The following is an 18,599-nucleotide window of genomic DNA, read 5'->3' as shown; positions in this document are numbered from 1 at the left end:
ATTCGACATGGTATCGTCATATCGTCCTACTTCCTATTAAAATATGAAATGTAGTTTCTGCAAAAACTTGACGATAAACGATTCATGTCTGATTGGAACTAATTTGGATAGAATTTGGCACACAGGTGGTATAACATACCTACTTTTAATCCTTGTAGTTGGTCGCTGATATATTGTATCGTTATATGAAAAGACTATATTGCCTTCTGGTCGTCCATTACAATGGTTTGTGGACAAATCAAGAAGCCACTGAATGTAAATACGTGCGAATTTGGGACCAATGTAGCTAGTAGATATACATACTGGAATACTACAGCTGTCTTAACATCACAAATAAAGTTATTAACGAGTATTATAACAATTAGCAGATAGAGACGGCAATCCAGGTTTCTTAGTAAAAGCAACAATAGAGCTAAGCTTAGGAATTAATACAATCTCGGACGTAATTGCGGTAAGTCGGTAGCTTTGTGTATCTCGAGCAAATAATCTCCGTTTATTTTCACGAACACCTCAACAGAGATGATAACATAATATTGCCTGTTGGTTTAAGGAAAAGTATAAAGAAGAAATCTACTGCTTGAAAGTTAGATGGATGAATATCAAGATACCAGATTTTATAGTGAGCATTACTTAGAATTTAAATTGTTTTAAAGTTACAGGCGAGGTATAAAGATGAAAACGAATGTATAAAACCGCAAAATAGATATAGAGATCACAGGGAAAGGGAATTTCAAAAGAACAGATGCCTACATCACAACAAAATATGGCAAAATAGTGCGAAACAACAAAAAAATTAACTTAATATTTCAATTTGAACAAGCAGTTACTTCAATATCAGAAATATACCATGGTGAACAGAAAATAATACCGTTATCGACAATACCTCGTAAATTCAAGAAAAAGTCGTGACTTGTGTACAGTTTACGAGCTCAAAGCCCGTCACCTCCCCAATGGGCCTGGCGGTATTCCAAGAGTGTCTCCTTGACCTGCAGCCTTCAGTTAAACAGCCCTGATAATACAATACACCAGTTTCATAACGCAGCTATTCATTCGGACCATTAGTAAGTTGAAAATCACGGTAGAGAATCATTTATCATGTCAGGAAAACTTTAGAATTTTGTAAGCTTCGTTTTGGTATGATTTATTTTGGTTTATATCGAAATTTTAGAATACATTTTATAACAACTGTTTAATTATATATTTCGTATTAAAATCAGTTTCTCGTAAGAAAGAAAATCTAAGGTACTTACCTAAGCAGAATTACCTACGCGTAAGTAAGTAATAATTGATGTGATACACGGAAGCGCCCGCGATACTAGAATTACATTCTTTAGTGCAAGAGTCGTTTTCAAAGAAAAGAAACAAAAGGATTTAGTTTAAAACAAACAAAAACAGAAAAATAGACTGGCCATATAAACTGTTAATATAAATACAAAACCCATAAACTACATGACCAATAAAACTATCCAATGCTCTATATATAAACAAAATATGAATAAACCTCTAACAAATACATCAACGTAGGTTGTACCAATTCACTAATTCATTTAACCGGAGCTACTTGCAAACATCTATCAACAAATATCAGTCATTGTTTCCATCACAATGACGCAATAAATTGTCTTAATGTAATCAAGAAATCATAACTGAAGCATCAATGAAATCGGCTGATACATCTCAGAGATGTGCTCAAAACAATACAACACAATTGAATTGACTTAATGAAGTCATTTTAAATGGTGATGTTAATAGCAATCGTAATTATTGAGATGGTGTAATAAAATGTTGAGTATGGAGCTATATCTGCTATGAGAAATTTGCATTTCATTTATTAACACTTTCATTACCACTACGATTTTCACGATGTTTACTCAGATGCCGCCTACATTTTACGTTGGACTCGCTAGGCGAGTCGCCGGCACTGCAACATGAATTGCATCGACTCGCCACGCGAGTTCAGTGGCATTGGGTTAGGGTAAAAACAATGTTTTGTTATTTTTGTGGCCGTGACAGTCTACGTTGCCTGTTTAACGCAATTAAAAAGTGTTTAACTAATATACGATGTAATTTAACATATAAAAATGGCAAGAAACACTGCAGATAAAAGAAAAGGTATGTTTGTTTCGTAATTTATGCTGTGGTTGTCAATCTTATAAATAGTGGTAATTGCTTAGGTTATATTTTGAATATTTAATATTGTTTTATAAACAGGTTGTTTTTAAATATAGTTTAAAAGACAGTAAAGTTTTAAAATGTTTATTGTGAAGTTTCGAAGAACGTTTATATATGTTATGATTATTCAATTTGTTATGTTTTAAGTAAAATTACATTTTGAATACGTTCGAAATTTATTAAGAACATAAGACAGCACCCGCGCTATCGCCCACCCTTCACCGCTTCCTAAGTGCTTTAGCTGTGATGAAGAAACGGCGCAACAAACTCCCCAGCAGCACGCTGCCACAATATAATACAAACCAATTACATAACATACATACATACATGAATTGAATATGAAGGAAGTATTCCAGTAGTCCATTCCTTTGCCTATATAATAACACGAAATTCGAGCCCTACAAGATGTAGAACACAATCCGCCGTTGTTTTGCAAGTGAATGTGACTTGGTAAAAAGAAAATAAAAGTATCTACCATAATTATATATGTTTCATTAATAAAAGTTTGAGATTCTATGTTAGTGAACTCGCCTAGCGAGTTCAAGGCATTGCAGAATAGTTTATTTTCTTTCGATTATAAACTGAGTCTAAACACCCGGCCCACCACGTTATTCTTTAGATTAGGGTGTATTTGGTCTTCAGTATTATTTTAAGCAAAAAATACACATGCATTTTGGAAAAAAACAGCAAACTCATTGAACTCGCCAGGCGAGTCTACGGCACTGGAATAAAATTTACGTGGACTCTCCGGGTGAGTCGGTGGCACTGAACGTGTTAATGAAAAAAAAGACTCCCGTACGTAAGGAATTTAATCCTTGTAACGCCGGGGGGTAACGCAAACATTCAAGAACCCATGCTTCTTACATTTGAGAAGAGCCGAACTCGACAAAGGTTGACCACGCATTGAGCAATAGTCAAAGGCACTTGCGTACACATATTTTATGGTTGAGTGTTCTTAATGTTTAAGTAATGTTATTTGGATATTCGTGAACTTCTTCAAAGAATTAAATTCGTTAGTCCTGGAGTTGTTTCAAAGTTTACGTTTAGAAGAAAATCACCTACATAGTTTGGTTTTTGTCCTAATCTGAAGCCATTAGATAATGATTTTTTCACGCTTGTTTGCTTAGAGAGTTGAGGTGCTTAATCTTTAATTTAAAAAAAAAACAGTGGCTTTTTTCTTATAAAAAAAACAAAGATCTTTTATCGACACAGGTTTTTTTTTAGAAAGTTGTTGGTTGTCTTTCTTATTGAGTTTCATTTCATTTTTCTTTTATTCAAATTTCCTTTTCATCTTACTAAAACAGGCCTAATAGTTTGTGTAATATAATACTATACGTCTTTTAAGAAATCTAGGAATCTCCCGTTTAATTGGTTAATTTCTTGCGTATTTATGCCGTGAAACCGAATCATCCGAGGTAATATTTTGTCTTGAATATTTTATTACTTGTCTACATTTAATACATATTTGGCATTCGCAACAAAGACTCAGGATTTCGTAATAATGAACCTAAGTGACAGTAGACGAGAAATAAGTAGAATATATAAATATTTAAGCAACTGTTTTTAAATAATAGTAAATAGTCGCTTTCAAGGCTGACTATCGAACATTTAAATATTAAATACGGACTATCTATTCATGATGTGTCCAAAACAAAGAGTGCAAAACATTTACTTATACAACACAACGACACTGACAATAACAAATTAAAGCGATGATTAACTAAATTCCAAAATATCGTTACGTTAACTAAGAAAAAGGACATCAATTGCTTCTGAACAGTTCCTTGAAGAAAAACAAAGGATTGACGCAAATTAAAGATGCCACAAGAAACATACTTTACATCAATTTACAGCAACATTGCGTGACTCGAGTCTCAAGCATCACACGTTTGTAATCCATCGACTGCATGTCTGAGCAGCAGATTTGATAATTGCTAAGTCTCCATTGCTCGCTGATAACATCACACAAAGGAGTGTATACTTTGCTGGTACGCAATGTACGGTGTTTGGAGGCTAAGCTGGGATTATCATGATCATGGTAAGCTCACTCGTCTAGTTTCGTAAGATAAAATGTTCTGCGGTCACGAACTATTCAGGTACAAAACTCGGTTAACCTCTCATACGAGTTGCAAAAAGTGAGTCGGCTAACCTCGTTCGTTTCCGTGTGATTGGGTCAGATAGTCAGATCTTCGTGTATGCTTTCAAGGCCAGTGAATTTACTATTTACTTATGTGGGTTCTGTATCAATAGCTTTTATATTTGTGTTGAGGAAAGAATTTGGATTTGTGTTCCGAATTGGGTTACTGTAGCGTCTTGTCCTACTTTCGTTTGATGGAAGACTGGCCCCAAAGTTCTTATGACGTCATCTGTTTTTTATTCTTTTCTAAACGGACTATTATACTTGCTCTTTCAGTGTTTTCATATTGATTGCCAGTATCTTATAAGGCTCTGTCATCTAAATGTCAACACACGGTTTAATGAGTATCAATGACTAATACTGATGTTTCCGTAATTCATTCTATACCTATTAGTAATTCATAAGGATACAGTTGCCTTTAAAGGATTGTTACTGATACTGTTGCAATGTGTCTACGTATTAATACGGTTCTTTATTGCACTATTTTTTACAAAGATGTTTTTAAATTTGAAAGTTCTTTATATTCTAAGATTATTTGTACTGAGATATTGTAATCCTAGTTTTGATGTGTCTGAAAAAATCCTGCAGAGTTGACGATAAAATATTTAATAAATCATTTTTGTCTATTCCTAGTTACAGTATTTGTTGTTACATATCAAATTACAATCCGTACTTACAAAAATCAATTAAATGAATAATATATTATGCAAACCAGTCTTCGTGATCATTTAACTTTATGTAACAAATCTAATAATATTGCTTTATGGGTATAAAAAATAATAAACTTTATTAAACGTATTGGACAAAGTGAATATACTACATAGACAGTAAATTACATAAATCAATTGCCTCATCGATTTCATATAATATTAACTTATACTTAATAACGATATTGCATGATGCACTAAATCGGTCGCACTGAACTCAGATGTTTGACAGGTGTGATGTCAGTGTTGCCAAATGCAGAATAAATTAATTTCGCAAAGTGATAAAATAAAAAAATAGTTAAGTTATCCTTTTATCTATAAGTACCCTAATCCTATAATAACATTATCATCACGAAATCCAGTATTTTATAGAAAAATAAGTTTCAGTCATGTTTAAAACTTAGCTAACCTCAAAAAATTTCAACACAACAAGAAAAAATCGGACAGAACTAAAAATATTTACAAATTTATTTGTAACTTGCTGTTGCCCGTGACTTCGTCCGCGTGGTTAGAAGATATAAGTTAGGAATTTTGGAACAAAAGCCCTCGAAGATTAATATTTTTCCCCGTTTTTGCCACATTTTCCATTGTGTCTTCGCTAGTATTACTTGCAGCGTGATGTTATATTGCCTTAAACGTTCCTCGATGAATGGTCTATGGAACACAAAAAGTTCATTTTTCAATTTGAACCAGTAGTTCCTGAGATTAGCGCGTTCAAACAAACAAAAAAACAGTCAAACAAACAAACTCTTCAGCTTTATAATATTAGTATAGATAAATGAATATTCAAACTTGCAGTAATTTCCTTGCAAGAACCTCATGGTCACCGTATCTCCATAATAATAAAATTACAAACGATTTCCAAATTGATAATTGTTTTAAATTAACGATACGTAAAGTTCACAGTAATTAAATTTTACATCAAACAAGTTTTAAGCATTTCCGTAAAGTTTGTTTACAATCGTGTCTGTTTGTTTGTCACTTTATCTCATATCCGTCATAACGCTGACGGTGTCGTTAGAAATGTTTATTTTTAATTTACTTTCAGTCTAGGTTCAATATTTGTTTCATTCGGAAGTAAACAGCCTTAACATGAACAAACAACGATTTGCAAGTAGGTTTTAGCAAAAAGTTACCTTGTCTAAATCTTTAACAGGCACGGAAAAATAAATTATAATTTCAGTTACACAAATAATACTCAAAATAATAAATAATTAGCTGCTAAAGTGACTTGTTTGAGAATACTTTAAACCCTGAGATTGTCTGAAAATAAGAGGTCAAGTGCGAGTCGACTCGCAACAAACAAATCTGTTAAGTTTCATATAAACTTAAGGATATGTACCTACAAATTTAGTATTACTACTTCTGGAAGTCAAAGTCAAAGTCAAAATGTTTATTTGCAAACTAAGTGTAAACAGGTCTTACAAAAATAGTTGGTACAAGACTTTGTGCCTTTTTCAAGCGCCGCAAAATCAGACGCTGGAATCAGACCACCAGTAAGTCTTGTAGTTGGGTAAAAGACAGTTCAAATTCTCACCGATTGAACAGTATTTCTGCTAGAAGTTTCCACAACATGAAATAAATATTAATGAATATCGATGCAGCGAATATTCTGTTAAGAAATACAATTCGCAATATCAATCCTCATTTTAATCGATTTATTTACGCAGCTATACATAATCGATTCGTGAGTAATTTTGCTCAACAGTTCAGTGGGGCAGACAGGTCATATTTGTGTAACTTTTGAACGTCACTTATTTTATAAAGACTGGCTATTGACTTTACCTACAACAAGTGTATATGCGTATATATAGAATGTATGCGTGCAAAATGCGAGTCGTGTATCGGCGCGTATCATAATAGATGACAAAGATAATCATAAGGTGAGTCTTTCTGGGAATGCTCTTAGGGCTATACTTCACCGGGACACCATGGCGGCGCAACCAGTCGCCGCTACCAACAAAATGTATACAGCTCTATAGAGAGTTACTCACCTGGTGTCCGTTTGGTTGCGCAACCAATTTGGCGGCGCGACCAACTCGGACGCGTGCACAGAATGTTACTGGTTGCGCCGCCACGGTTGATTTTCTTAATATTGTGTCTTGCTTCAACAAATCATGTTCACACATCTCATCAAAGGACCTCAAGGACATCCTCACATAGCCAAAAAACTTATCCGGATATCTTCTTAGATCGTCGTATATGTTAACGAATTGTCCTTTCTTACAGCGATCGGCTAAATATGGATGAACCCACCACTGTTTCTTTTTTCTCTTTAACGCTCTTTTCCTACTTACATACAGCAGTAGTGCTGTCTCTTCAACGTCCATTTTGACTCTGTCTTCAGTGTAGTGTGGCGACTCTGGTGTCTGTATGGTGTCTAGTTTGGTAGCTTACGGACACCACGGTGGCGCAAATGGTTGCGCCGCCATGGTGTCCCGGTGAAATATAGCCCTTAGACTTCAATAGGTTAGAATCATCATAATCTCAGCCCAGAATGCATCAACTGATGAACAGAGACCTCTCCCAAAAATCTTTGCGACGATCGGTCCTGTACTGCTCGCATGTATCTATCTTGACTAACCATAGGTCTACCTTGTTTGAGGCTGGCGGTGCGTCTCTCGGTACACAGAAAAAAGTGTGCCTTGCAAACTTGCTACTTACAAATTCAGTCACAACCTTCATGTTTTTATACAAGTCTCTAGTTTTTGACCAAGTTTGGAATATTTTCATTGTATAGACAACTAATAAAGATAAGTCAGGTAGTATAAATCTATTTTAACGACGGTAATAAAAGTACTAAATGCATTTTTATCGTCGGAAGCAGAAAGAACAATTTATTGTTTAAATTATCATTTTTCAAAGGTAAGGCAGGTCTCTAAGACATTAAAATTAACAATGTTATTAAGATGATGAATGGTGATTAAGAGCCTTATTGGGCGTTGCTATAAATTATTACTATGGCACCGTTTGTCTTAATTAACAAATTATCTGTAATTGGCCAATTGATTTTGCAAAAAGAACAGTTAATGAACTAAGTAAACCGTCAATTTTATTGTAACTAATTATATTTAATTATAACTAATCAACTTTAGGTATAGTTTAACAATTCAAATAACATATTTTATTAAAGTGTATATTAAAAACCAGTTCAGTAGGAGTCAGACAAGCCATATTGCGAAATAGGAAATAGTATTTACACCCATCAAACTTATGACTGTAGATGTATTTAAACACGGTGTTTTTTTATAGCGGGAAAAAATAACAATATCTGTGTAAATGTTTACTTTCGAGCTATCACAATATATAAAAACATGCTGGTGATAGACGGACGGACTACAAAAAGCGTCATTAGTATCTAGGATATCACTTCTGGCATTTCTCTTTGAATTCGTAACCCTTAATACCTTATTTGACATCTTGCGTTGCACAAGTCTTACAGCTAAAGAAATCACACATTTTTTACAGGTCAAAGAACATAATTACTTATATAATGAGTCGAACACGCATGCGCAATGAGTCAATGACACACTTCATTCATTGCTCACGACAATTGCAATAATCAAGCTAAACAAAAGAGAAACTTGAGAGGCTGCTTCAAAGCAGAAATGTCAAAAACATTAAGCTTTAAATAATTATTAAGTGGCTTTATATAGTTTCAGAATTAGTAGGCATAATAGGACAACCATTTGTGTGATGTACGAATGCTTGTTCTAAGGTTGGTGTCCCTGTGCATATGCCTTGTATGTTTGTAAAACCTAGGAAAACAGTATTACATAGCTTACTGCAGGACTCCTTGTTTTTAAGAGAAAGACAACACTTGTCTGGTTACCATAACACAAGCTCTGCTTAGCTTGGAATCAGATAACCGTGCGTGAGTTGACCCAGGATATATATTATATTATTATATATAATTGTCTCACATCAAAACCTTCTAAGTTAGACAAGTTTCATTGTAAATCACAACATTTTATCAGGATGAGGGCAACTGGAAATAATGATGTTTCTTCTCCAAAGTTAGGGCTGAACAAGCGGTTAGGGTTGGGCAATATTGGGGTGTTATCTTTTAATGTATTTATCTCCCAAAAAACACCATTATTATCCATTGGACTATATTTTAATTCCATATAAACTACATATAACTGAAGCTATAAATAAAAAAGTTAGTTTTAAAGTAAACGCAAACCCTTCGTCACGGTCAATACCATAAACTTTCTTGCAATTCCTATAAAACGATTACATTAAAGACTACATACTTACATAGCTTTATCAATCATTTATACTGAACATTGATTTCCCTAATAATAAAAAATGTGGTCTACAATAACCGCAGGCAAAGTGAAACAGCGACTTGAGGAAAGTTTGACGAAACGATTTGCGCTCAGATCTGATGAAACCGAATCATTAGACGCGTTTACGATGACCCATGACGGACGTTTGTATTAAATCTAGATTCAGGTCTAGGTCGACTTTCGCTGCTTACACGTGTGATCTTTTTGGTAGTTGTCAAAATTCCTTTTTAATAAAACGGGGCATATTAGAACTCAAAAGCGCCTATGCTATGGGTATTGAGCCCTATCCATATCAAATATCTATCGCGTTCGTTAAGGTGTAGCTAATTGTAACTTTTCTTGGATATCAAACTTCATTAATGCAAAAGCATCCTGCTTTAAGACAATCCAACTAAAATTGTTGTTTTATTAGATACTAGCTGTTGCCCGCGACTTCGTTCCCGTGGGTAGAAGATATAAGTTATGATTTATACCTGCCCTGTTTTTTCACATTTTCCATTGTACCTATCTTCGCTCCTATTAGTCGCAGCGTGATGGTTTATAGCCTAAAGCCTTCGTCGATGAATGGTCTATTCAACACAAAAATATTTTTGCAATTTGGACCAATAGTTCCTGAGATTAGCGCGTTCAAACAAACAAACTCTTCAGCTTTATATATTAGTATAGATATAGATTATTGTCAATCGAAACACAGCCGAGTATTCGTGGTAAAGTATAAACGCAGTATTTTTACGTAGATACAAATGTGAGAGCAAGATAAGATGGTTTGATTTGGCGCAGTCGGACAACATCAGCTAGTAACGATATACCTTTCACATAGCTGTATGAGATACTATGATAACAGCGTATCTTGTTTTGATAGCGAGCTTGTTTGTCCAAACAAGGTATGAGCATTTTCGGGAAAATGTGTGTTTAAGTTTTTAATCGGGACAGAAAGCGTCCAAATCAGTTTTAAATTGTATTATAAATCGTGAAACATATAAATTAGACGTTGTGGTTTATGTTAAAGAAAGGAGCTCGCAACATGATCATTTTGGTCTTTCTTTGTACTTTTTAAATTTAACGTACATACGTAATGAAAACCCAGTATTTCCCTTGTTATTTTTATAGTAGGCAGTGGAAAAAGAAGTCTTTCCGCTGCATTGAGACAATGCAAGCTCATTCAATTATACTATTCTAACTTAGTAAGTTGTATAGAAATTGAACATTACCTCGTTAACCAGTGCCTACAGTTCGGTGTGATATAAATACTAAATGCTTTATCAGGAATTATCGAAGAACAATTCGAAATCATAGTAAGAGGCGTGAAGATACTCAATATTCCCGATAAGATAAATGTTTCATTCAATATAAGTTATGTCAGCGTTTCGACACGTGTAGGAATTATACAATATTCCCCCTTTGTATAATTACATAAAACTATATGATTGTTAAACAATTATAGACTTTATATACTGAAACATAAGTTTATATAAACCTTGTTCAGGTATCAGGTTCCACAATATCATTGTTATTACTTACATATTATTTTTTATAATTGATTGTGAATCTTTTTTATAAATTAGATTTTTCTTGTTTTAATAGGAGATAGAAATAAAATTGAAGCAAATAAAAAAAAGTTCCGAATAAGAAGTTGTGCACGTCTTCGGTTAATTTGCATAAACCTAAATCAGAATAAAATATTTTACATTTACGCCACAATTTACTCTAATGTCAGTTAAAAAATCATGAGTCGTGTCGTCGTGATGGCGTCTGTCACGATTTATGTAAGCGACTGCAAGTAATCGATTTTATTGCATTCTATATTGGACCTGAACTACTATCATTTGAACACTGGCCAAATCAAAATGCAGTCTCTTGATACATATTTTTCCAAAGCAAGTACGACGCGGAGATATACACCGTCTCATGCTTATTTAAAAAGAACTTGGAAGTAAGTCTGAGCATAGTCTTTAACTATTTACTCACTACTGGTTTCAATCTCATGCTATCACAGTCATTCGCAGGTATAAGTTAGTGACGGATAAATAGATTATGGTGATTAGATATAACAGCATCTTTCAGTCAACGATCAAATGACTTAATAAAGAAAAGTGTAAATGAGTTGTAATGTGAGCCTTAAAGCAGAAATTCTTCGAATCTGTACGCAAAATGTTAAGCGTCTTGGCAGAAATTTGGCGCAGTCGCTCTTTGTAAAAGTCGGACTTACTGGGTTAAGGTCAGTTCCGATCCCGCAAGAGAACTATTTATGTAACCTAAAGATTTTTCCCAAAAAAGACAAAATTGGTTAAAGTTATTTAGCCGATACAGAGACATTTCCCTATGTTGTATAAGTAAGAATGTTCTAAAGATCACAAAAACGTCGTTATTTTATTAAGATCATATCATGGATTTATGTCATTTCTTTTGATGCCTGCATTAAACATCATCCCTTTTTCCTAACCAACCCTTTTTCTCTTGCCTGGCATTTTGGATAGCAAAATATGCGTCGGCTTTTTGTATTATCAGATTATATTATCTTATACTTATTACATTGCAACTAATTCCCAACCCAACATTCGGAACTCTACAAAACCCTCCATGACGTTCGTAAAAACCTTGTTTAAGTAAGGTTCCCACTGTCCCGAGAGCGAAAACCAGTCGGCAAGTAGTCAATAATTGTCACTGGTTCTAGGAACACATTTATCAAGCCAAGTTCAAAGCATGCTCTGACCATAGCTACCAGCTTCAATTAAATGTCAAGAATTTCAAGCCGTATTGGGGCAAATACTACGTACTTTTTCAATAGATCGACGTCCACTACCAATTTTCCTCACTTGAGGTACAGAAGATAGGTTTTAAAACTTTCAATGGATGACGAAAATGATTGTAAGAAGCAAAAAGTTTGTTTGTTTATTATCGAGATCACAAAACGGGACCGCAATGACGAATATTTACGATGAGTAATCTAATGTCATAATATTAACACCTAAGTGAAAATAATAACAAATTTACACGTAAGCGCGATTTTGCACTCTATCAATAGTTTAATGAGTTCATTTTTCGGTGACATCAGAGTACTTAATTAATGCATTGTATTACATATTATGCAAACTTGATTTTAGATAAAATAGTTGATAAGAATAATAAAACTACTTACGGCTGATATCCATGGCTAAAGTACTCGTGATGCACACACCCATGTTCAATAACAAATTAGTTCGGGAAAAATCCAAAAATGAACAAGAACGAAAAATCAATATTCCTCAAAAACGTTGAAGTTATAAACAAAACACTACACTCCACTGATTCTCTTTGTAAATAATATTACGAGTGCACTGTATAAACACAAAATCCAGTTAGCGGTTACCTCATCATAAGGGTTGACTGAAGCCACATAGGAACTATAATCTAATTACGCTCCTCTTCCTACTTCAAACATTTAAATGTAACGGTTATTTGACTAGTGTTCCATGTTTTAATGTGTTTCTATCGAGCACACACGACCGCCCGTCTATACAATCTGACGTCGACTGCGGAGCGAGCTGTAGGCTGAATGCCATGCTTCAAGCAAACGATGCTCAAAGTTTCGGATTTTCCAAGTATCGTAACTAAATCCCGTGTTTGTGACTTTGTTTGATTTACTAATGCCGTTTTCTATTGTTTCTTGTACTGTTTATTTGAAGGGTTTATGGTAAGTCAACTTGGGAATATGTTGTTATTACATATTATTAGCGATTTGCTAAATGGTACTTGAAAGTTTGTGTTTGTAGCAGATGACAAATACAACACACCCAGGTTTAACTCATCATCTATAATATGCTGTTATTATTTGATCTTGTTTTTTAGTGATATTTCAAAAACAAAATTAAATGAACGTCAAAGTTATCGAACCACAGTCTAGACGAACCAGTTTGATGCAACGCAAGGCTTTTTCATTTTGTTTCCACCAGCTATTGTGCACCGCACTCATTCATTTTTAACAGTTCTATTTCAAAACAAACGACTATCGTTGTTCTAAAGTTAAAAACGGAAAAAAGGAGTTCTTTGAGATACGCTGGTCGATTTGTTTTATGAAATCGTATGAGTGATGACAATAATTGAGTCAATTATTCCGCTTGCATATTGTCAATATTTTTACTACTTCACTCGTCATATCATAGACACCTTTCTCTGTTACCTGTTCTAGCAAACATGGATAGAATTATACAGTAAAAACAACTCCAAAAGTGGTCATAATTCTTGGGTTCGAAGTAGTTTTCTTGGACCGTATATATCTAGGAAGGGTATAGTGATTTTCCAACGCACATAAGTTTCCGAAAACTTTATAACCGGGTATCGTTTACGTAACTATCAGTATCCAGGTCGATATTCGAGTTCCCAGTGACCTAGACGTCTAGATTATCTTACGCTAGAGACAGTCAGGCGCCTGCAGATGTAGAGGGAAAATGATCCCTGTGGTTTAAGATTTAAGGTATATAGTCGAGTAAAGATGCTGTTTATTTTTATAGGCCAGCTTCCCCATGTAGTGTTAATAGAGTCAGAAAACTGGATTATATAATGAATTACTCCGAGTCTTGGGTATTTTAAAGTATCCCAAAGGAAAAAATCGTAAATGTTTGAATGTGGAATACTTAAATATTTATTTGTTTTTATGTTCATGTTATGTTGGAGCATTGCCGTATTTTGACTAATAACATAACTTAAAACTGGTATTCATCTCGGATCTCAGCATAATTGACGGATAGTTAATTATGATCCCCACTTGGCGATGTGGTACAGGTTTGATTCCAAATCTGTTTATATGGGTGACCAATTTTAATATAGGTAAGCTAAGCCTATAATTTGTGTATCTATTGAATAATTACGGCGAAACAGAATTACACAATGTGGTTTACAATTTGAAAACAAAAACTCAGTCTTCGGCAAAATAAATGATCACTCAATAAACAAACATTTCTATAAATTAATGGATACATCGTAAGATAGAAACTATGTATTCATAATAATTTTCCTTTAATTAACTTTCACAATCGATGGCCGAGAGCCAAGTTGCACGTACAGACTTATTTTTCTCCTATTTCATAATTACACGTAATTAATACCCAACAAGCGAAATTCCGTCGTTCTTACAAAACTACAGGGGAAATAAATTTGACTAATGTAATAAAATGTCATAAATATGCTCAGGGTGTTCGCTGATTGCAGATTTAATGAAAATTCCGAACGCGTCGAGCGCAGAGCGGTACCAGGGCTGCATAAGTAGGCTGGAGTATTTCTAATAAATTTAAGATAATGAAAATAGTTGAGCTTTTTAATAATTATGGGGTGTGCCAGCTTCAGCTAATGTATGAAATGCATAGTGCAAATTAATTACCTTAACATAACGCTATGTAGGATAGGAAATAGGCTACTCTTCAGTTAAAAGGTTAAATGGTTTTTGGTAGATGTTTCTAACAGTTTCATTTAACTTTTTTTTATTACTGGTAATGTTATGTAATTTTCAATAAAATATACATATGTATATTCCAAATATTCCAATACACATATGTCAAGCCTAATCTATTACCGTAAAAAGATCCACCTCACTACATAGAACCCATATTTTTTACACATGTTTATCACTCTCATCAATAAGCCATCAATCATGTTTTCAAAGAGTATTCAGTAGGAATACGTTTTTGTATCTTGTGTCATCAATTTGCAGTAAAAAGCGTTGAATCCTTGAAATCCTTCTACGTAAAAGCGTCTTTTAGACCCAGAAATAGTATATAATACTGCTTAATATTTTACTGTAGGTACTATTTCCAAATACTAATTGAATTGTAAAACAATATCACATTAAAAAAAAAATCTCAAAACTTTAATTAATTATATTACAACTGGCCACATAATACTCTCTGTCCTGCAATAATTCTTAAAAAGAAAAAAGTACATGTGACCACGTTATGAAGCATTATTTTGTATTGTTATTTTTTTAAGAATACATGTGGAGTACTTTAATGCATGGCTGCATAACAAGTACTTTATGCCATTGTGCGTTCGTGCGTTACGAAACTAGAGCAGCAGATATACAAGTATGTCTGACATAGGCTGTGTGATGCAATGTACTGTGAAAGGTGAATTAACTTGCTATCACTTTAAAGATAAAAACAATTTGATTCAATAATCAAATAAATTTGCCTCAGTGTCTAACAAGGACTAAAAAATCCAGGACTAATCCAGAAAGAACATAATTTGTTATTTTTGTTACAGTAATTAGATACGTGTTTTTTAATTCTATAACTTCATTAAATCATACATATTAAATGACTCATGTCCAGCTAGTAAGACGGAATAAGAAGGAACGTCACTAGTTGTAGATTACTTCTTTATTGAGTAGATACTATCTAAACAATTAATGTAGGTATAGTATGTAAATAAATAACCATTACAAAACAAAATCATATCAAAGAATAAAACAACACAAAACGAAACATTGGTTGCAATAAAGTCAGACCGTTCCTTAGTGTTGACTTTATCGCCTTACCAAGTAAACTACTCACAGTTGCGGACGAGTGAGTTGCTCACAACATTCTACAAGGCGCTCTTACTAACTTCTTAGCGAAAGTATGGAAATAAAACAAATACAATCATAATTTGTGCTGCGTTGTTTACGTTACTGTATAATTTACGTTTCAAAGGTAGAAAAATATTTTCAGAGTGTTGATTTGGGAACTTGGAAATCGGAAATGGGATTGAAAGCTTGGATTGAATCTGTAACAAGTAATCGGATTAGGGAAAGGAAGTGCTTGGCAAATAACAAGAGGAATAGGATAAGCTGTGGGATCATCTGTAAGTAGGTAATAAATGCGCTAAAGAAATCCATAATGCAGTCTATAATATCAACGACGATAGTTAAATGAATAACTTTTTCATAATATTAACAATAAACCACTCGCACCTGTAAATCAACCTGGAAAGTGTAAAATTTACAAAAAGAAAATAGTAAAAGTACTTACACAATCGCCTTGAGTAGGGTGTAGGTCGCAGTTGTTTGCCGACTTGTATGGACGCGAGGAGTTTCTCCCGAGGGGTCACCTCACGGCGAGGAGGTGGCAGCTTTCGATCTGATGCCTAAGGAAATGCAACATATTAATTTATCAATATTCTATAACCAAGAAATGTCTTAAGAATGCGGTAATTGTTTTCCAGAGGGTACAAAAAAGTCAGGACAATATTGTTTAGGCTATGCAATAAAATACTAGTCGTCTGAGGCACCATACGTGTTAAAGTGATATATTATGGTTTGAAAGCTAGACAGTGCAATACACAGCTTAGAGCGGCATCTTTCTCCTATTCTCGGAATAATATGAGTTTGCGACCTGGCAGTATGCTCCAGGAGTTTTGTTCGGAACCAAACCGATCTCTTTTCTTGACGTTGTAAGGCCTCTGCGAATCTTCTACCACGACACCTCATATTATGAAGCAGACTACACTGTCTACTACTGGACTGCAGTAGTTTGGTTTGCCACTAGGTTAGACAATTTAATGAGAAAATTGATTAACTGACTGGACGTTCGTTTTGTAAGGAACAGAGAAAAGATATATACCACATGTAAAAAATAAACTTACCTTTTTAAGTGGGGGTCTACTTCTAATAAATTCGAGTATCATTGCATGAGCGTCTTTCTTTACACTGAAAAAAAAAACTACATTAGAACAAATTCTCCCAATTTAGGTTTATATTTATGTATTCAGAAAGGTTTCAGAGATATATTTTTCATGAGTCGTAAGTGCAATATAAACTCAAGTTAGTTGTTTTATTGAAATTTATCTTACCTCTGAGGTATCGCGCCGTCTACTTTCCTTAGCGTGTACCTCCGAGACCTAATGTCATCCATTAATATTTCGTACGGCGTTAGCTCGTACTCTATCGGTGTCCTTGAATAATTAACCTTCTTTAATTTGACACCCATTCTTAATTCGCCAATAACTTGCATCCAAAACCGCGCCTGCAATAATTAAGAAACAATTAGTAACACAAAAACCGATTGCTATAAGATTTCTTGCAGGCGTTTAAGTCAAGACTTCGCTGTTAGCAGAGAAAGCCCCAATGAAAAATTTGAAGCGATTAAAAGTGATTTTGTAATTTAATCTAGTTACTCTAAATGGATTTATGTCAGATGAGTTTATATATTGTATTGATCGTTAGATTGGGGGTTTGGTAGGTAAGGTCCTTATATTTAGGTAGATAAGCTTCAAATCATAAATTCATAATGAAGATTAATTTCCGCCCGTGAAGCCTTGACGTGGGGAATGTAACCTGCGGTATGTAGGTAATATTCAAATGTGACTAATGAACATTTGAGTGGCAGTACAAATAAATTTCAACGAGAATACAATATTGCGACATCTACATATCATGCAATTCATTTAAAATACCTACGTTAAATCCTAATTACAGCTGTTCAATAATGTTACCCATATATTTACAAACTAAAAGCGACAGTTTGACTACGCCATCAATTTTCCAGGTTACGTACTTGTAATGCTCTCCAAATCCTTCGGTTAGACTACAATTAGAGAGAAATAATATTCGATTACATATATGACAGAAGAAATGGAGAAGAGGTTAGTGACAACATTCAGAGAAAGAGAAACATAGTACAGGGTTAGGTATAGGTACTACATAATACAAGTCGCAAGTTTTTTTAAATCATCTGGTCCCGTGAGTCACATATGAACATATCCATCATTTTTATTACGAAGTCTATTATTGAGACAACACATTTGAAGAGATAAAGCAAGGTAAATTATTTTAGATATACAGTCTAGATAATATTTTCAAGTAGCTTAGCTTTCGAATTATTCTTATTTTATATCATTCTATATCACCATAAAACCTACAACTACATTGATTAAAGCAGAAACGGCTACCAAGTAGTGGTGTTCCTGACAATATAATCATTACCCGTACTATCCTAATACTTCTTACACAAGTTGACAGCATGCCTCAGTCCATTCAACCAGTAGTACAAAAAGCCTAGACGGGAAGCAGGAATACCGCGCATACATTAACTGGAGGAATCCTCATTACCGAGTGCCATAAATATTAACGCGTAGCCGCGAATCACTTGTGAATGTAAGTCGTTAATTATGCATTGCTGGGCACATTGGGAAGTACAATCACATACGTGGCTCTGGGAACGCTATGTAAGTGACTTTATTTTGTTGCTTTTGTATCATCGCTGAGGTGGTCTGTTCTGTCAAGGTTCAAATTTAGTTGCGAAGTCATTAAGTTCTGAAGTTTCAAAGCCGGAATAGCCTTTA

At 34.2% G+C, this 18,599-nt stretch overlaps 1 protein-coding gene across 1 annotated transcript in view; it reads right to left on the bottom strand.

Annotated features, from left to right (window-relative positions):
- The window catches only part of LOC113493111 (protein spire), a 51,989-nt gene extending 34,117 nt beyond the window's left edge, over window positions 1-17,872 (bottom strand). The window contains exons 1-4 of the mRNA XM_026870932.1: window positions 17,813-17,872; window positions 17,109-17,281; window positions 16,902-16,965; window positions 16,289-16,403 (exon numbers count right to left, since the gene is read on the bottom strand). Of these exons, the coding sequence (XP_026726733.1) occupies window positions 16,289-16,403; window positions 16,902-16,965; window positions 17,109-17,269 (340 nt within the window). The 5' untranslated portion in view covers window positions 17,270-17,281; window positions 17,813-17,872. The remainder of the gene's footprint in view (window positions 1-16,288; window positions 16,404-16,901; window positions 16,966-17,108; window positions 17,282-17,812) is intronic.
- Between the last annotated feature and the right edge of the window lie 727 nt (window positions 17,873-18,599).

The sequence above is a fragment of the Trichoplusia ni genome, chromosome 4 (genome assembly GCF_003590095.1).
Source record: "Trichoplusia ni isolate ovarian cell line Hi5 chromosome 4, tn1, whole genome shotgun sequence".
Taxonomy (NCBI): Eukaryota; Metazoa; Arthropoda; class Insecta; order Lepidoptera; family Noctuidae; genus Trichoplusia; species Trichoplusia ni.
This window is presented reverse-complemented; position numbering and strand designations above follow the sequence as displayed.